The 21,495-nt window shown below is 39.8% G+C and overlaps 1 protein-coding gene across 1 annotated transcript in view; it reads left to right on the top strand.

Annotated features, from left to right (window-relative positions):
• LOC138320884 (heparan sulfate 2-O-sulfotransferase 1-like) overlaps nucleotides 1-21,495 on the top strand; it is an 82,147-nt gene that overhangs the window by 48,825 nt on the left and 11,827 nt on the right. Inside the window, exons 4-5 of the mRNA XM_069264170.1 lie at nucleotides 4,332-4,417; nucleotides 12,962-13,100. Coding sequence (XP_069120271.1) covers nucleotides 4,332-4,417; nucleotides 12,962-13,100 — 225 coding nt within the window. The remainder of the gene's footprint in view (nucleotides 1-4,331; nucleotides 4,418-12,961; nucleotides 13,101-21,495) is intronic.

Genomic DNA, 21,495 nt, shown 5'->3' with positions numbered 1-21,495 from the left:
AACAAGATGACCGACAGGTAGCCATCTTGGATTTTAATAATTGAAGTTTCTTATATATATCAGAAAGTACTGAAAGGATCTTTCTCAAATTTCATATGTAGTGATATGTAGTAAAAGTTTGAAAAGCAGAGAAAAGATCCTTCTTTCCATTGTCAGACGTAGATCATTCTTTGGTGGGTGCCAAGATCCCTCTGGGATCTCATGTATATTTAAGAACTTATCAATATTTGTGCAAAACAATATCTTTGTTGTCAAAAGTATGCAATTGCAAAAAATGCCTAAACTGGATGTTACAGAGATGTGCATGTTTGGTTGTCATAGATAGGTTTCAGATTATACAGGTTTTAATCAATAAAGATTAGGAAGGAAAATATCATACAGTTAAGATGGAATAGACCCAGATAAAACAATTAAGGGCCAGTTTTGACAGGTTATATACTATCGAAATATCTTACCCACTCGAAATATCTTAACCACTCGGCAACTGCAGCCCCTAATATTGTGTTGTGATGGTAAAGCCAGGCACACTACAGTGATGCTATACAAATTTCCCTAAAAGCCGATCACTAACCATTAAGTGAAGTCTTGGAAAAGTCTTCATTTAATGTCACACACTCTGCTGCTGTGAATTTTAAGGTAAAATGTATCTTTCATTGTATGGTGAAAAATCAATTCAGTGTTAGAAAAAGTTTCTCATCATACTCACAATGCCTGCATGTTATGTGGAAGGAAAATGGCAAAAAACAAAAATATTTCATTTGATACAGAATAGGAACTGACAGGTTGATGATAATGTGCTAGTTGGTGCTCGGTTATTTTATGACTTTAGTTGATTTATCGCCTTAGTCGTGTGAATGGAATCACTGTTAAGTGTTTTTGGTAAGTTTTCACTTAATTTGCCTGCGTCATGCAATAAGTACCAGGGCTGCCTTAGCATGTTTGAAGGCCATACATTACCTCAGTCTTGTGTTTGATGTCCCAGTAACTGGTTACCACCTCTGTAGCATGTTGGTGTAGAGGTTTTTGTTTTTAAGGATACACTGTCCATTACCGGTGATATCTGTATTGTTTACTGATATATATAAAAGCTATTAAATCTTGAAGTATCATTATTACATTATAATTTTATGTTAACCACCATTTAGAAAACATTCTGCTTTGTCTTCTTTTCTGAAAATCTCTCAGTCTAGATAGTCTTAACACTTATTGTAGTCCCACAAATCCCCTTTATATAACTGCCTTGTAGTCCATGACAGTCCCCACAAAATCCCTTTAGTATCTGACTGCCCTTTTAGTCCATGACAGTCTCCACAAAAAATATAACTGCCCTTTTGTAGTCCATGACAGTCCCCACAAAATCTCCTTTAGTATCTGACTGCCCTTGTAGTCCATGACAGTCCCCACAAAATCCCCTTTAGTATCTAACTGCCCATGTAGTCTCTGACAGTCCCCAAAATCCTGTATCCTTGTCAGTACAAATCTCTTTAGTATCTGACTGCCAGTCTATGACAGTCCCACAAATCCCCACAAATCTCCTTTAGTATCTGATTGCCCTTGTAGTCCATGACAGTCCCCACAAATCTCCTTTAGTATCTGACTGACTTTGTAGTCCATGACAGTCCCCACAAAATCCCCTTTATATAACTGCCCTTGTAGTCCATGACAGTCCCCACAAATCTCCTTTAGTATCTGACTGCCCTTGTAGTCCATGACAGTCCCCACAAAATCTCCTTTAGTATCTAACTGCCCATGTAGTCTATGACAGTCCAAACAAAATCCCCTTTATATAACTGCCCTTTTGTAGTCCATGAGAGTCCCCACAAATTTCCTTTAGTATCTGACTGCCCTTGTAGTCTATGACAGTCCCCACAAAATCCCCTTTATATAACTGCCCTTTTGTAGTCCATGACAGTCCCCACAAATCTCCTTTAGTATCTGACTGCCCTTGTAGTCCATGACAGTCCCCACAAAATCCCCTTTAGTATCTAACTGCCCATGTAGTCTCTGACAGTCCCCACAAAATCCCCTTTAGTATCTAACTGCCCTTGTAGTCCATGACAGTCCCCACAAATCTCCTTTAGTATCTGACTGCCCATGTAGTCTATGACAGTCCCCACAAAATCCCCTTTAGTATCTGACTGCCCATGTAGTCTATGACAGTCCCACAAATCTCCTTTAGTATCTGACTGCCCTGTAATCCATGACATATCCCACAAATTAGTATCTGACTGCCTTTGTAGTCTATGACAGTCCCACAAAATCTCCTTTTAGTATCTGACTGCCCTTGTAGTCTATGACAGTCCCCACAAATCTCCTTTAATATCTGACTGACTTTGTAGTCCATGACAGTCCCACAAAATCCCCTTTATATAACTGCCCTTGTAGTCCATGACAGTCCCCACAAATCTCCTTTAGTATCTCTGACTGCCATGTAGTCTATGACAGTCCCCACAAATCTCCTTTAGTATCTGATTGCCCATGTAGTCTAGACAGTCCCCACAAATCTCCTTTAATCCTGCTGCCCTTATAGTCAAGAGTCCTTGTAGACCAAAAATTTGTAAATATACTCAAAATAAAAATAGATGATTTCTAACAGTCCCCAAAATCATTTTTTAGGGCACCTGAACAAAAAGTTCCTCATGGTGGACCTATTCTATCGCCCTTTTTGTCCGTTGTCGTCGTCTGTCGTCCATCGTCTGTCGTCAGTTGTCCGTCATCCGTCGTGCCGACGATAACTTTTATACATTTTCAACTTCACTTCTCCGAAACACACTGAGAGCAAATTCAATGAAATTATTTTTCTTGAACAAACTTCTAAGGCATAAAGGCCAATATAAAATTGTTGATTACATTGTCCCCCACCCCCAGGGGCTGTGGGAGGGACTGGGCCAAACAAAAAAGGATGGTAAAAATTGACTAAAAAATTCAGAAATCATTCTTCTTCCACTCACTGATATGGTTAGGAGATCAAATACATCTTCATGGATTAGAAAGATCTCAAGGCCCTCTACAAAAAATTTCGGGTGTGAATTATATGTCCATGGGGTCTTGGGTTTTTTCCTTGGGTGGGGGTTTAGTTTGCTATAGATTATATAGGGAGGAAAACAATCATTTTTGATCTTTATTTGGTTCATTTGTAATCCATAGGAAATTAGTCAAAAACTGGGGTTAGAATTTAATTAACCTGAATTAGCATTTTAATGTCATTATCCACATATTCCTAGCTTTAATCTCAGGGGGCCGGGGGCCAAAACTGACTTTAAAAAATTCAGAATCTGAGGGTCGGGACCCATATCCTTTAAGATTTGAGTGCCTAAATGGCATCCCCACAATCTCCTTTTATAATCCAAATCTTCTTTTGAATCTTTCGATTCTCCTCTTTATATAGCATGAAAGGTTGGCTCCTTTACAGATTTAGAGAATTATCTGGGACCTGGTGTCTAAGGTTTCCCCCTGGGGAGGGGGCTAAGTTTACTATAGTTTATATAGGGAAAACACATTTTTAGCATTTATTTGGTTAATCATTTGTAATAGGAATTTTAGTCTAAACTGTTATCAATATTAGCCCTTTGAGACAATGGGCCATGGTGTCCTATCTTATTAACATAATTTTCTATGACTGACCACCAGGGCCTTAGGCAGTGGGGTCAAAACGGGTGTTTAATTAGCTAAAAACCCAGGGGCTTGAAAAAGGGTGTCTTCTTCTGAAAAAATCTCTGTCAACTGGTATGGTAGAATCAAATACTCTTCATGGATAGAAAGGTCTCAAGGCCCTCTACAAAAATTGTGAATTATATGACCCTGGGGTCTTGGGTTTTCCCCTTGGGTGGGGGTAAGTTTACTATAGTTTATATAGGGAAAAACACATTTTGAGCATTATTTGGTCATTTGTAATAGGAAATTAGTCAAACTGGGTTAGAATTATTAACCTGAGATAGCATTTTAATGTCATATCCATATTGGTCCTGGCTGACGCCAGGGGGGGGTGGGGCCAAAAGGAGTCAAAATGGCTAAAATTTTCAAAAATCTTCTGAATTCACAGCATACTTGATGGAACCAAATAATTTCCATAGATTAAAAAGTCAAATTTATAAAATCACTGACTGACTTCAAGGGCCTGCTGGGTCAATAGTATAGTGTTTATATGTCTTTATTTTATTCTGTATCCAAACTCAGGTGACTGTTAAGGCCCATGGGCCTCTTGTTGATAGGACATGTGTTATATCTGTACTTTGGAATTTGATTTAACCTGATCATAATTGGAAATTTGATAAGAACTACATATATATGAATTACTCAATACTGTACTAAGGATTCTGTTATAATTTCAGATGAGATTTGTACATAACATCACAGAATGGGAGTCGAAGAAGCCAGCAATGTACCATGGACACTTTGCCTATGTAGAGTTTGGAAGGTAAGATTACATGTACGGATGAAGGACATTGAAGGCAAGGTTCATTTATTATTAATTTGTCAAAGTAAAGTAGTTTAAAAAAGGAGCTCCACTAAAACTAGATTGGAATATCACATGTGACAAACGGGATTGGTTTTAGGTGCTAGGAGAAGCCAGGGCACGTAGGGTTAATATAATATCTTTAGGACTCTATCTCTACAAATTATATCTCTACAAATTTTTAAAAAAATTTCTTTACCCACAATTGTATGTCCTGCCTTAGAAAGATCAATAAAATTATGATTGCCAGTGTACTCCTCACACTGGACAGTAAATTGACTAGAATACAGAGTAGATAATAAGTCAATGGACTAGAATACAGAGTAGATAATAAGTCAATGGACTAGAATACAGAGTAGATAATAAGTCAATGGACTAGAATACAGAGTAGATAATAAGTCAATGGACTAGAATACAGAGTAGATAATTAGTCAATGGACTAGAATACAGAGTAGATAATAAGTCAATGGACTAGAATACAGAGTAGATAATAAGTCAATGGACTAGAATACAGAGTAGATAATAAGTCAATGGACTAGAATACAGAGTAGATAATAAGTCAATGGACTAGAATACAGAGTAGATAATAAGTCAATGGACTAGAATACAGAGTAGATAATAAGTCAATGGACTAGAATACAGAGTAGATAATAAGTCAATGGACTAGAATACAGAGTAGATAATAAGTCAATGGACTAGAATACAGAGTAGATAATAAGTCAATGGACTAGAATACAGAGTAGATAATAAGTCAATGGACTAGAATACAGAGTAGATAATAAGTCAATGGACTCGAATACAGAGTTGATAATAAGTCAATGGACTAGAATACAGAGTAGATAATAAGTCAATGGACTAGAATACAGAGTAGATAATAAGTCAATGGACTAGAATACAGAGTAGATAATAAGTCAATGGACTAGAATACAGAGTAGATAATAAGTCAATGGACTAGAATACAGAGTAGATAATAAGTCAATGGACTAGAATACAGAGTAGATAATAAGTCAATGGACTAGAATACAGAGTAGATAATAAGTCAATGGACTAGAATACAGAGTAGATAATAAGTCAATGGACTAGAATACAGAGTAGATAATAAGTCAATGGACTAGATACAGTCATGGAGAATACAGAGTAGATATAAGTCAATGGACTAGAATACAGAGTAGATAATAAGTCAATGGACTAGAATACAGAGTAGATAATAAGTCAATGGACTAGAATACAGAGTAGATAATAAGTCAATGGACTAGAATACAGAGTAGATAATAAGTCAATGGACTAGAATACAGAGTAGATAATAAGTCAATGGACTAGAATACAGAGTAGATAATAAGTCAATGGACTAGAATACAGAGTAGATAATAAGTCAATGGACTAGAATACAGAGTAGATAATAAGTCAATGGACTAGAATACAGAGTAGATAATAAGTCAATGGACTAGAATACAGAGTAGATAATAAGTCAATGGACTAGAATACAGAGTAGATAATAAGTCAATGGACTAGAATACAGAGTAGATGTAAGTCAATGGACTAGAATACAGAGTAGATAATAAGTCAATGACTAGAATACAGAGTAGATAATAAGTCAATGGACTAGAATACAGAGTAGATAATAAGTCAATGGACTAGAATACAGACAATGGACTGAATACAGAGTAATAATAAGTCAATGGACTAGAATACAGAGTAGATAATAAGTCAATGGACTAGAATACAGAGTAGATAATAAGTCAATGGACTAGAATACAGAGTAGATAATAAGTCAATGGACTAGAATACAGAGTAGATATAAGTCAATGGACTAGAATACAGAGTAGATAATAAGTCAATGGACTAGAATACAGAGTAGATAATAAGTCAATGGACTAGAATACAGAGTAGATAATAAGTCAATGGACTAGAATACAGAGTAGATAATAAGTCAATGGACTAGAATACAGAGTAGATAATAAGTCAATGGACTAGAATACAGAGTAGATAATAAGTCAATGGACTAGAATACAGAAGTAGATAATAAGTCAATGGACTAGAATACAGAGTAGATAATAAGTCAATGGACTAGAATACAGAGTAGATAATAAGTCAATGGACTAGAATACAGAGTAGATAATAAGTCAATGGACTAGAATACAGAGTAGATAATAAGTCAATGGACTAGAATACAGAGTAGATAATAAGTCAATGGACTAGAATACAGAGTAGATAATAAGTCAATGGACTAGAATACAGAGTAGATAATAAGTCAATGGACTCGAATACAGAGTAGATAATAAGTCAATGGACTAGAATACAGAGTAGATAATAAGTCAATGGACTAGAATACAGAGTAGATAATAAGTCAATGGACTAGAATACAGAGTAGATAATAAGTCAATGGACTAGAATACAGAGTAGATAATAAGTCAATGGACTAGAATACAGAGTAGATAATAAGTCAATGGACTAGAATACAGAGTAGATAATAAGTCAATGGACTAGAATACAGAGTAGATAATAAGTCAATGGACTAGAATACAGAGTAGATAATAAGTCAATGGACTAGAATACAGAGTAGATAATAAGTCAATGGACTAGAATACAGAGTAGATAATAAGTCAATGGACTAGAATACAGAGTAGATAATAAGTCAATGGACTAGAATACAGAGTAGATAATAAGTCAATGGACTAGAATACAGAGTAGATAATAAGTCAATGGACTAGAATACAGAGTAGATAATAAGTCAATGGACTAGAATACAGAGTAGATAATAAGTCAATGGACTAGAATACAGAGTAGATAATAAGTCAATGGACTAGAATACAGAGTAGATAATAAGTCAATGGACTAGAATACAGAGTAGATAATAAGTCAATGGACTAGAATACAGAGTAGATAATAAGTCAATGGACTAGAATACAGAGTAGATAATAAGTCAATGGACTAGAATACAGAGTAGATAAAAAGTCAATGGACTAGAATACAGAGTAGACCTTGATATCAAAGTAGAACTTGATATCAAAGTAGACGTTTATATATAAATGTCATATAAGGTCAGTCAGACAAGGGTCATGATACCGTCAGATCTGTGTACAAAGGTCACACAAGTTCATGATATAGTCAGACCTGGTTCAAAGGGTCATGATACAGCCAGATCTGGTACAAAGGTCACACAAGGCCATGATACAGCCAGATTTGGTACAAAGGTCACACAAGTTCATGATACAGTCAGACCTGGTTAAAAGGGTCATGATACAGCCAGATCTGGTACAAAGGTCACACAAGTTCATGATACAGTCAGACCTGGTTCAAAGGGTCATGATACTGCCAGATCTGGTACAAAGGTTACACAAGGTCATGATACAGTAAGATCTGGTACAAAGGGTCATAATACAGTCAGATCTGTAACAAAGGTCACACAAGTTCATGATACAGCCAGATCTGGTACAAAGGTTACACAAGGTCATGATATAGTAAGATCTGGTACAAAGGAGGGTCATGATACAGCCAGATCTGGTACAAAGGTTACACAAGGTCATGATACAGTAAGATCTGGTACAAAGGGTCATGATACAGCCAGATCTGGTACAAGGGTCATACACAAGGTCATGATAATGTCAGATCTGGTACAAAGGTCACACAAGGTCATGATACAGCCAGATCTGGTACAAAGGTTACACAAGGTCATGATACAGTCAGATCTGGTACAAAGGTCACACAAGGTCATGATACAGTCAGATCTGGTACAGAGGTCACACAAAGTCATGATACAGTCAGATTTGTTACAAAGATCTCACAAGGTCATGATACAGTCAGATCTGGTACAAAGATCACTAAAGGTCATGATACCATCAGATATGGTACAAGGTCACACAAGGTCATGATACCATCAGATCTGGTACAAAGGTCACACAAGGTCATGATAATGTCAGATCTGGTACAAAGGTCACACAAGGTCATGATACAGTCAGATCTGGTACAAAGGTCACACAAGGTCATGATAATGTCAGATCTGGTACAAAGGTCACACAAGGTCATGTTTCCGTCAGATCTGGTACAAGGTCACACAAGGTCATGATACCATCAGATCTGGTACAAAGGTCACACAAGGCCATGATACAGTCAGATCTAGTACAAAGGTCACACAAGGTCATAATACAGTCACTTATATACAAAGGTCATTATGTAAGCCATACATGTGAAGGTAGCAAAGGATGAATTATAAACATTTTTTCTTACAATTTTTTTTTCTTACAAATAAAAACTTGAATACCTCCAATGGTCGACAAGCTTTTTCTGATTTTAAAAGAGAGTTGTTTCTCATAAACATATTCCCTTTATCAGAAGAATGTTTGTTTGTCACTGTTTCCTGTTTCCATTGGCACATTTTTACTTGTGAGTGGGATGATTTAATTTGTCCCTGGTACCACTGAAGAGATAAGAGGATGAACGGGAGGCACTTCATACAAATTGGCTTCTGCCAGAGGATTGGAATAAAGTCTGTCACATTTCAATGTTACCATGCTGTCAAAATTGTTATGTTTTCTCTCTCAGCAGAGTAGACACTTAAGTGTCTGTTCGTTTCCTTTCTCAGTATTGACTTACTACAGTTGATGTCCACTTGCAGTAGCTAAGCAAAAATCTGGTTTTACTGATTGGGTCACTTCATGTCAAAAAGATTTCCTGATGACTTCTTGTCAGCCTAATTAAGGAAATGAGGTCAGCCTCTTATTGTTACATTAATGAAATATTGTTATTTAAGGTCCAGCCCTAAATTCTCAAATTTCACTACTTTTCAATAACCAAAAGACCCAGGGTTCTGCTATTAACTGATCGCTACGCAGTATGTAGCTCACTTCCTGTACCTATTCATACACAAAACAAAAATTCAAAATCACATGTGATACCTAGACAGTTTGATTGACAGCTGCCAATCCATCAGATTTAAGTGCATGCATATATGATATGAGTTCTATTCTTCTCCTGTTCAAGCCTGTAGTTTTTTTTCTATTGGATGTTTATTTGTATCATTAAACTTCAAATAAATATGAACATTTTTTCTTTGACATGCTTATATTTATTTTTGGTGGGATCTTTTGGAGAACTTTAAATTTACAATTTGTATGAGATAAGGTACTGCTTGGAAGGACATCAAATGAAATCTTACTTGTAGCAGTAATACTATTTGGTGTTTCTTAAAGTCCTGAAGGAATTGAAATGAAATCTTACATTGTACTGTAATAATGCGAAATGTATGTGTTCTAAATAAGATAAGACAATGAAATCACTCTATGAAAATCTGGGGGAAATGAAATTAGCAAAATATCGGGGTGTAGGAAGGCATCATAGTATTTGTTATACCTAGAGTCCAGGACAGACACAGAGAGCTCAGAGTGTCTGTAAAATATTGAAGGGACAGACATCAATCCTGGAGCTCCAGCATTCACATAATGATAGGGCTCCTGGGAAATTTCTCAGCCCTACTCTAGTGTTTTGTGTTGTTATAGAAACAATGTATCATTCTGGAATGGTTCTGGCTGCACAAGACATCAGGGAATCTCATTGATTTAATGACACATCCAAATTGGAGTCTATCTGTTGGGGAATTGTTACATTGATAATGTCTTAAATGTGTCTATTGTATAATACAGGTACCCTTTATACAGGAAGTGGAACCACTCTGCCTTTTGTGTAATACAGGTACCCTTTATACAGGAAGTGGAACCACTCTGCCTATTGTGTAATACAGGTTCCCTTTATACAGGAAGTGGAACCACTCTGCCTTTTGTGTAATACAGGTACCCTTTATACAGGAAGTGGAACCACTCTGCCTATTGTGTAATACAGGTACCCTTTATACAGGAAGTGGAACCACTCTGCCTATTGTGTAATACAGGTACCTTTCTTACAGGAAGTGGAACCACTCTGCCTATTGTGTAATACAGGTACCCTTTATACAGGAAGTGGAACCACTCTGCCTATTGTGTAATACAGGTACCCTTTATACAGGAAGTGGAACCACTCTGCCTATTTGTGTAATACAGGTACCCTTTATACAGGAAGTGGAACCACTCTGCCTATTGTGTAATACAGGTACCCTTTATACAGGAAGTGGAACCACTCTGCCTATTGTGTAATACAGGTACCCTTTATACAGGAAGTGGAACCACTCTGCCTATTGTGTAATACAGGTACCCTTTATACAGGAAGTGGAACCACTCTGCCTATTGTGTAATACAGGTACCCTTTATACAGGAAGTGGAACCACTCTGCCTATTGTGTAATACAGGTTCCCTTTATACAGGAAGTGGAACCACTCTGCCTATTGTGTAATACAGGTACCTTTCTTACAGGAAGTGGAACCACTCTGCCTATTGTGTAATACAGGTACCTTTCTTACAGGAAGTGGAACCACTTGCCTTTCAGAAAGTTCTTAACAGATTAATATTCATATTTTATCTGCAGGTTCCCTATGGTCTTTAACATTTTCATTCATTTTTAGGACTGCAAGGAAATAAAATGGCTGACTGTAGGCATCAAATATGAATTTTGATAAATAAAGTTAAGATTTTTCATGTGATCTAACCATTATAGAGTGTTGTATATTTATATTACTCCCTTGTCGTGTATGTTCTGTAGGACACTGGGTGATCTAAGTACATTAATGTATAAGATTACTATTCAGACTATAATAAGTCACACAGATTAAATGTCAGCACACAAACATTACCAATACATCAACACCACTAACTATATACTCCCTAATAGTTTACTTCTAACCAACCTACCAGGGTTCCAACAAAAACCTGCACACTAAATTATCCCGCATATTACACGGGAAGGAAGTGAATGATGCCCTTTCAGATATTGGCTTGCCGGGTAATTTTCGATTCTGTAATGCACTTTACTTTGTAAGGTCTCATCTTGTGCTTTCAACTTGCTGGTCTGACAACAGCACAGTCACACAAACGTTTTAAATTACCTCCGAAAAATTGGTGTTTATTGTATAGAGCGAATAAAGTGCACCCCAAAAGATTTTAATGTTTCAAATTGATACCCTCACTCTTAGTTCCCCAATATCATTACTGAAAACAAAGATAATATATTGAACTATGCATGGTATGGAAAATGCGACATTTTGTATAAAATAGAAGATGTGAAAGAAGCGAAATTATACAGCAGAAAATGAAAACGTCAGCCACATCCATGTTGTTTGTATGCTCTGAACATCCTATCTTAAGTGTTGCAGGACAGCTCTTACAGAGGCTTTTTTATGACAGCACTGTTGTTGTCAGCCTCATCAGAGGTTAGCGTTCAGCTCTTTGAATAGAAATGTATATTCTAAACTCATTTCATTAAACAGAGAGAATTAATGTTTGATAATTCCGAGGAAAAATAAGAAAAATAATCTCATTTTGGACCTAGGAATGTTTATGTAATGTTAAGGTCAGTTTCTGACAAGTACAAAATAATCTTTGGGTTAATGTAGTGATGTGACATGCATACGATGAATGTACATTTTCATACTCATGCAATGACAGTCATGGTCAGTTCTATAATGCATTTTAGGGCTGATATAGGGCGCCATTCCAAATTAGAAATAGCCAAATATTTTCCCAATTGGTGGATAAATATCCAAATGGATACTTCAGTTTTATAGTTTTTAGATCATCTGACCCGAAGGGTCAGAATGACCTATAGTCGTCATGTTTCGTCCGTCGTCGTGCGCCGTCTGTCGTGCGCCGTCCGCCGTGCATTAACTTTTCACATTTTGAACTTCTTCTCAAGTTCTACCAGTGCGATTTAGCTGAAACTTACATGTAATGATCCTGACATAGTCCCGACAAAGTGTTGTTATTTTTCGGGTCGATCCGAAATCCAAGATGGCCGCCACAGCCGCCATCTTGAAAACACATTTTGAACTTCTTCTCAAGTTCTACTGGTGCGATTTGGCTGAAACTTGCATGAAATGATCCTGACATGGTCCCGACAAAGTTGTTGTTACTCGATCCGAAATCCAAGACGGCCGCTACAGCAGCCATCTTGAAAACACATTTTGAACTTCTTCTCAAGTTCTACTGGTGCGATTTGGCTGAAACTTGCATGAAATGATCCTGACATGGTCCCGACAAAGTATTGTTACATCTCTGGTTGATCCTAAATCGAAGATGGCTACCACGACACTATATCTAATTAATTTTCTATATGTTAAGGCCCTTGGGCCTCTTGTTTGAAATAAAATTTGTTGAAAGAAATTGAAAATGATCCTGACAAGGTCCTTACAAAGTGACACCATATATACATGTAATTAATTTTACTATTGCCAAGGTAGTCAGATGACCATTAAGGTCCTTTGGGCCTCTTGTTTATATTTCACAATGAATGTAATATTGTTTACAGATTATCCCAAATAAACAATAAATGTTTGGTTGTTTACAGATTATCCCAAATATACAGTCAATATTTTGTTGTTTACAGATTTTCTATATTTTACAATGAATATTTTGTTGTTTTCAGATTTGCGGCAGGAAGAAGACCTCTGTACATCAATATTATAAGAAATCCGATCCACAGACTTGTGTCCTACTTTTACTTTGTTCGCCATGGTGATGATTTTCGGCCATATTTGAAAAGACGAAAAGCAGGAAACAATGAGGTAAGTTAATAAAGATATGAATACTTACAGTCAAACCTTTATGTATCAAAGTTCAAGGCACTGACAGAAAAACTTCGAAACAACAAGACTTCGAATTATTGATGGTTGCAATTATATGGATCTTTTGACCATGACCAACTGTTGCAGTTGTGTGCATAACGTCTCCATTCTGTAAACTTTATAATCATTGTGTAGAGCTTACTTGGTTACATAAGCGTACTTGGTTACATGAGCTTACAGGGTTACATGAGCTTACTGGGTTACATGAGCTTACTGGGTTACATGAGTTTACTTGGTTACATGAGCTTTCTGGGTTGATGGGTTTACTGGGTAACATGAGTTTACTGGGTAACATGAGTTTACTGGGTTACATGAGATTACTGGGTTACATTAGCTTACTGGGTTACATTAGCTTACTGGCTTATATATGCTTACTGAGTTACATGAGCTTACTGGGGTACATGAGCTTACTGGGTTACATGAGCTTACTGGGTTACATGAGTTTACTGGGTTACATGAGCTGACTGGGTTACATATGCTTACTGAGTTACATGAGCTTACTGGGGTACATGAGTTTACTGGGGTACATGAGTTTACTGGGATAAATGAGCTTACTGGGGTACATTAGCTTACTGGGTTACATGAGTTTACTGGGTTACATGAGGTATGTATGGTTTGTTTACCTGTAAGGTGGGGAGGAATGTATGGTTTGGTTACCTGTAAGGTGGGGAGGAATGTATGGTTTGGTTACCTGTAAGGTGGTGAGGTATGTATGGTTTGGTTACCTGTAAGGTAGGGAGATATGTATGGTTTGGTTACCTGTAAGGTGGGGAGGTATGTATGGTTTGGTTACCTGTAAGGTGGGGAGGTATGTATGGTTTGGTTACCTGTAAGGTAGGGAGATATGTATGGTTTTGTTACCTGTAAGATGGGAAGGTATGTATGGTTTGGTTACCTGTAAGGTGGGGAGGAATGTATGGTTTGGTTACCTGTAAGGTGGTGAGGTATGTATGGTTTGGTTACCTGTAAGGTAGGGAGATATGTATGGTTTGGTTACCTATAAGGTGGGGAGGTATGTATGGTTAGGTTACCTGTAAGGTGGGGAGGTATGTATGGTTTGGTTACCTGTAAGGTAGGGAGGTATGTATGGTTTTGGTTACCTGTAAGGTGGGAAGGTATGTATGGTTTGGTTACCTGTAAGGTGGGGAGGATGTATGGTTTGGTTACCTGTAAGGTGGTGAGGTATGTATGGTTTGGTTACCTGTAAGGTGGGAGGTATGTATGGTTTGGTTACCTGTAAGGTGGGGAGGTATGTATGGTTTGGTTACCTGTAAGGTGGGGAGGTATGTATGGTTTGGTTACCTGTAAGGTGGGGAGGTATGTATGGTTTGGTTACCTGTAAGGTGGGAAGGTATGTATGGTTTGGTTACCTGTAAGGTGGGGGGAGGTATGTATGGTTTGGTTACCTGTAAGGTGGGGAGGTATGTATGGTTTGGTTACCTGTAAGGTGGGGAGGTATGTATGGTTTGGTTACCTGTAAGGTGGGGAGGTATGTATGGTTTGGTTACCTGTAAGGTGGGGAGGTATGTATGGTTTGGTTACCTGTAAGGTGGGGAGGTATGTATGGTTTGGTTACCTGTAAGGTGGGGAGGTATGTATGGTTTGGTTACCTGTAAGGTGGGGAGGTATGTATGGTTTGGTTACCTGTAAGGTGGGGAGGTATGTATGGTTTGGTTACCTGTAAGGTGGGGAGGTATGTATGGTTTGGTTACCTGTAAGGTGGGGAGGTATGTATGGTTTGGTTACCTGTAAGGTGGGGAGGTATGTATGGTTTGGTTACCTGTAAGGTGGGGAGGTATGTATGGTTTGGTTACCTGTAAGGTGGGGAGGTATGTATGGTTTGGTTACCTGTAAGGTGGGGAGGTATGTATGGTTTGTTTACCTGTAAGGTGGGGAGGTATGTATGGTTTGGTTACCTGTAAGGTGGGGAGGTATGTATGGTTTGGTTACCTGTAAGGTGATAATATAGACAAATCTAACATTAATTGGATGTGACAGCTCCCTATTTGTCTGTGTTAGGTTTATTGAGTTACTGAACAAGGAGCGTTGATGCTGAATCGAGCTGTCAATAGAATCACTGGTTCTAACAAGCCTAATAGAGACAGACACGTCTATGGATGTGATGTGTTCTGATGCAAAACTCCTTAATTCTGATTTGTGATTTACTTTATGCAAGGGCCCTTTACTTCTGGTAGTACATACGGCCAATTACTCTCAGCTTGGTGCCAAGTAAGCCAAGTAAGCACAATCGATAGAAAGAAGAAAAGATTTATTTTGAGAGGTGGGAATAACTAATCGACCGTCCCAGAGCCCATCAATGATTAAGACCTATGGTTCAAGATATTCTTACCTTAACCATTCAGCACATGATCAACTTTTGTGTTGAACATACACACATATCTGGTCACTTAGTGTTGTGGAAACTTCTGAAATATGCCTCTCAAACCAGTCCCTTTTACACCCGTCTGATCCCCTAACATAAGACAGCTCTTTATGACCAAAAGGGAGGCATTGAAAGTATACATCTTTAATGTGAAAGTTATTATAAAACGTCCATGGGATCTCATAGAACCAGGCTCCCTAAAATGGAAAGGCCTGTTTTTAAACATGACTGGTTCTCTAACATGGAAGGGCAAGTTTTATACCTGAATGGCTCCCTAACATTGAAGGGCAGTGTAACACCCGACTGGGTCCCTAACATTTAAGGGCCAGTTTTACACCTGACTAGGTCCCTAACATGGAAGGGCCAGTTTTACACCTGACTGGCTCCCTAACATGGAAGGGTCAGTGTTACACCTGACTAGGTCCCTAACATGGAAGGGCCCGTTTTATACCTGAATGGGTCCCTACCATGGAAGAGCCTGTTTTACATCTTACTGACTCCCTAACATTGAAGGGCAAGTTTTACACCTGGCTGTATCCCTAACATGCAAGGGCCAGTTTTACACCTGACAGGCTCCCTAACATGGAAGGGCCAGTGTTACACCTGACTGGCTCCCTAACATTGACGGGCAAGTTTTACACCTTGCTGGATCCCTAACATGCAAGGGCCAGTTTTACACCTGACTGACTCCCTAACATGGAAGGGCAAGTTTTACACCTACTAGGTCCCTAACATAGAAGGGCCAGTTTTACACCTGACTTGGTCCCTAACATGGAAGAGCCTGTTTTACATCTTTCTGACTCCCTAACATGGAAGGGCCAGTTTTACACCTGGCTGGATCCCTGACATGGAAGGGCCAGTTTTACACCTGACTGGGTCAATAACATGGAAGGGCCAGTTTTACATCAAGCTGGGCCCGAACATGGAAGGGCCAGTTTTACACCTAGCTGGGCCCGAACATGGAAGGGCCAGTTTTATACCTGACTGGGTCCCTAACATGGAAGGGCCAGTTTTACACCTGAATGGGTCCCTAACATGGAAGAGCCTGTTTTACATCTTACTGACTCCCTAACATTGAAGGGCCAGTTTTACATCTGGCTGGATCCCTAACATGCAAGGGCCAGTTTTACACCTGACAGGCTCCCTAACATGGAAGGGCCAGTGTTACACCTGACTAGGTCCCTAACATGGAAGGGCAAGTTTTACACCTGACTAGGTCCCTAACATGGAAGAGCCTGTTTTACATCTTTCTGACTCCCTAACATGGAAGGGCCAGTTTTTACACCTGGCTGGATCCCTGTACATGGAAGGGCCATGTTTTTACCTCTGTTTCTGACCTCCCTAAAATGGAACACCCCTGACAGGGCCAGATGTAAACTCCCTAACATGGGGGGGAAAAAACAACAGAGGGCCAAGTTTTACACCTGAACTGACTCCCTAACATGGAAGGGCAAGTTTTACACCTGACTAGGTCCCTAACATGGAAGAGCCTGTTTTACATCTTTCTGACTCCCTAACATGGAAGGGCCAGTTTTACACCTGGCTGGATCCCTGACATGGAAGGGCCAGTTTTACACCTGACTGGGTCAATAACATGGAAGGGCCAGTTTTACATCAAGCTGGGCCCGAACATGGAAGGGCCAGTTTTACACCTAGCTGGGCCCGAACATGGAAGTGCCAGTTTTACACCTGACTGGGTCCCTAACATGGAAGGGCCTAGTTTTACACCTGACTGGGTCCCTAACATGGATGGGCCAGTTTTACATCTGACTGGGTCCATTACATGAAAGGGCCAGTTTTACACCTGACTGGGTCAATAACATGGAAGGGCCAGTTTAACACCTAGCTGGGCCCGAACATGGAAGGGCCAGTTTTACACCTGAATGGCTCCCTAACATGGAAGGGCCAGTTTTACACCTGACAGACTCTCTAAGATGGAAGGGCCAGTTTTACACCTGACTGGGTCCCTAACATTGAAAGGTAAGTTTTACACCTGACTGGGTTCCTAACATTGAAGGGCCTGCTTTACATATGACTAGGTCCTTTACATATATGGAAGGACCAGTTTTTTACCTGACTGGGTCCCTAACATGGAAGGGCCAGTTTTACACCTGACTGACTTCTTAACATGGAAGGGCAAGTTTTACACCTGACTAGGTCCCTAACATGGAAGGGCCAGTTTTACATCTTTCTGGCTCCTAACATGGAAGGACCAGTTTACACCTGGCTGGATCCCTGACATGGAAGGGCCAGTTTTACTCATGACTGGGTCCCTTACATGGAGGGGGCAGTTTTACACCTGACTGGGTCCCTAACATGGAAGGGCACGTTTTACACCTGACTTGCTCCATAACATGGCAGGCCCTGTTTTACACCTAATTGGCTCCTAATATGGAAGGGGCCAGTTTTACACCTGACTGGCTCCTAACATTGAAGGACCAGTTTTACAACTGACTAGGTCCCTAACATTGAAGGGCCAGTTTTACACCTGACTGGGTTCCTAATATCGAAGGACCAGTTTTACACTGGGTTCCAAACATGGAAGGGTCTGTTTTACGTCTTTTTGACTCCCTTACACGGAAGGGCCAGTTTTACATCTTTCTGACACCCTAACATGGAAGGGCCAGTTTTACACCCGACTGGGTACCTGACATGGAAGGACCAGTTTTACACCTGACTGGGTCCCTAACATTGAAAGGTAAGTTTTACACCTGACTGGGTTCCTTACATTGAAGGGCCTGTTTTACACCTGACTGACTCCTTAATATGGAAGGGCCAGTTTTATACCTGACTGACTCCTTAATATGGAAGGGCAAGTTTTACACCTGACTAGGTCCCTAACATGAGGGCCAGGTTCACACCTGACTAGGTCTCTAAACAGAAGAGCCAGTTTTACACCTGGCTGGATCCCTGACATGGAAAGGCCAGTTTTACACCTGACTGGGTCCCTAACATTGAAAGGTATGTTTCACACCAGATTGGGTTCCTAACATTGAAGGGCCTATATTACACATAACTAAGTCCTTTACATATATGGAAGGGCCAGGATTTATGTGGTGTGGTTACCCTGTAAGGTGGGGAGTATGTATGGATTTGGTTACCTAGTAAGTTGGGAATGTATGTATGGTTAGGTTACCTGTAAAGTGGGGATGTATGATATTGTATATGGTTACAACTTAAGGGTGGGGGAGGTATGTATGGTTGTTACCTTTAAGGTAGGGAGGTACGTTGGGTTTGGTTACCTGTAAGGTGGGAGGTATGAATGGTTTTGGTTACCTTAAGGTGGGGAGAATGTATGGTCTGGTGTACCAGTAAGGAGTGAGGATAATGTATGGGTTTGGTTACCTGTAAGGTGGGGAATATATGTTTGGTTTGGTTACCAGTCAAGGTGGGGAGGGCATGTATGGTTTGGTTACCTGTAAGGTGTGAGGTATTTATGGTTTGGTTACCTTTAAGGTAGGGAGAAATCTATTGGATTTGTTACCTTTAAGGTGGAGAGGGAAGTATGGTCTTTGTTACCTGTTAAGGTTGGGAGGTATGGTAATGGTTTTTAGTTACCTGTAAGGTGTGAGGTAGCGGTATGTTTATGGTATGGTTACCTGTATAGGTAGGGAGTTATGTTTGGTTTGGATACCTGTTAAGGTGGGGGTGTTATGTATGTCTTGGTTACCTGTAAGGAGCGAAAGATAGTATGGTTTGGGTTACCTGTTAAAGGTGGGCGGATAGGTATGTGTGGTTTTGTTATCCAGTAAGGTTGTGACGGTTATGTGTGGTTTTGTTACTGTAAGTTAGTGATATATGTTATGGTTGGCTTACCTGTAAGGTGGGGAGGTTATATATGGAGTAGGTTACCTGTAAGTGGGAGGTATGTATATGGTTTGGGTTACCTGTAATGTAGGGAGGGTATTGTATAAGGATTGTTTACCTGTAAGGTGGGAAGGTATGTATGTTTGGGTTACCTGTAAAGGTCGGGGAGAATTGTTATGGTTTTTGCTTACCTGTTAAGGAGGGATGGTATGTATGGTTTGGTTACTGTAAGTTGGGAGGTAAGTATGGTTTGGCTTATCTGTAAGGTTTGGGAGGTTTGTATGGGTTGGTTTACTGTAAGGTGGGGAAGGTATGTATGGTTTGGTACCTGTACATGGTGGGGAGGTATGTATCGGTTTGTTTACATGTAAGTTTGGGAGGTCTGTATGGTTGGTTACATGTAAGGAGGGAAGATATGTATGGTTTGGGTTACCTGTAAAGGTGGGGAGGTATGTAATGGATTGGTTACCTGTAAGGTGGGGGGAATGTTACTGTATGTTTGGTATACCAGAAAGCGTGGGGAGGTATGTATGGATATGTTACCAGTCAAGGTTGGTAGGTATAGTATGGTATTGTTTACGCTGTAGAAGGTGGGGAGGTATGTATGGTTGGTTACTGTAAGGTGGGGATACCGTGACGAGGTGGGGATGTAGGTGTGGTTAGGTTACCTGTAAGGTGGGGAGCGTAAGTATTGGTTTGGTATACCTGTAAGGTGAGGAGGGTATGTATGGTTTGGTTACCTGTAAGGTTTTGGTAGGTATATTATGGTTTAGGTATACATGTAAAGGTGGGGGAGGTATGTATGGTTTGTTTACCTGTTAAGGTGGGGGAGGAATGTAATGGTTTGGTTACCTGTAAGGTGGGGAGGTATGTATGGTATGGTTACCTGTAGGTGGGGGAAATGGTATGTAATGTATGGTTACCTGTAAGGAGGGAAGGTAAGTATTGTTTGGTTACCTTTATAAGGGTGGGGAGGTAATGTATGGTGTTGGTTATCCTGTAATGAGGTGGAGTATGAGAATGTGTTTGATTTACACATGTTAGGAGGGCGAGGTATGTATTGGATTGTTTTACTGTAAGGAGGGGAGGTATGTATGGTTTGGTTACCTGTAAGTTGGGGAGGTATGTATGTATGGATACCAGTGAAGGAGAGGAAGGACGGTATGTTTGGTTGCGTTACCTGTTAGGTGGGGAGGTATGTATGGTTTTTCTGTTACCTGTACGGTGGGGAGGAATGTATGGATTGTTACCTGTAAGTGGGGAGGAAAGGTATGCGTTGGTTGACCTGTAAGGTTGGGGAGGTATTAGTCTGGTTTGGGTTACATTGTACGTTGGGGAGTAAACGGTAAGTGTTTGGTTACCTGTTAAGGTGGGGAGGTATGGTTTGTCTTGGTTTACCTGGGTAAGCGTGGGGATGGTATGTAATGGTTTGGTTACCTGTAAAGGTGGGGAGGTATGTTTGGTAATGTTTACCTGTAAGGAGGAAGGAGGAATGGATGGTTAGGTTAAACCTAGTAAGGTGGGGAGGTATGTATGGTTTGGTATACCCTGAAAGGTGGGGGATGGTATGTAGGGGTATGGTTACCGGAATGGTAGGGATGGATATGTATTGTTTGTATTCCTGTCACAGAGTGGGGAAGGTTGTATGGTTTGGTTACCTGTAAAGTTGGGGAGGTATGTATGAGTTTGGGTATACCTGTAAGAGGTGAGTATGTATGGATTTGATTCCTGTAAGGTAGGGAGTGAATGTAGTGTTACCGGTTCCTGTAAGGTGGGAGGTTATGTATGGTTTGGTTACCAGTAAGTTGAGGAGGTATGAATGGTTTTGGTTACCTGTTAAGGTGTGGACTGGTATATATGGTTTGGTTACCTGTACGGTGTGAGTGTATGGTATGGTGTGGTTTACTGTAAGGTGAGGAGGTATGTATGGTTTGGATACCTGTAAGGGTGAGGTATATAAGGTTTTTGGTTACATTTAAGGTGGGAGGTATGTATGTTTGTTTACCTGTAAGGAGGGGAAAGGCCAGTTTTACACCTGACTGGGTTCCTAACATGGAAAGGCCAGTTTTTTACCTGACTGGGTTCCTAACTGGGAAAGGCCAGTTTTATTCCTGGATGAGTCCCTCAACATGGAAAGGCCAGTAT

Source organism: Argopecten irradians, chromosome 4 (genome assembly GCF_041381155.1).
Source record: "Argopecten irradians isolate NY chromosome 4, Ai_NY, whole genome shotgun sequence".
Classification (NCBI taxonomy): domain Eukaryota; kingdom Metazoa; phylum Mollusca; class Bivalvia; order Pectinida; family Pectinidae; genus Argopecten; species Argopecten irradians.
This window is presented reverse-complemented; position numbering and strand designations above follow the sequence as displayed.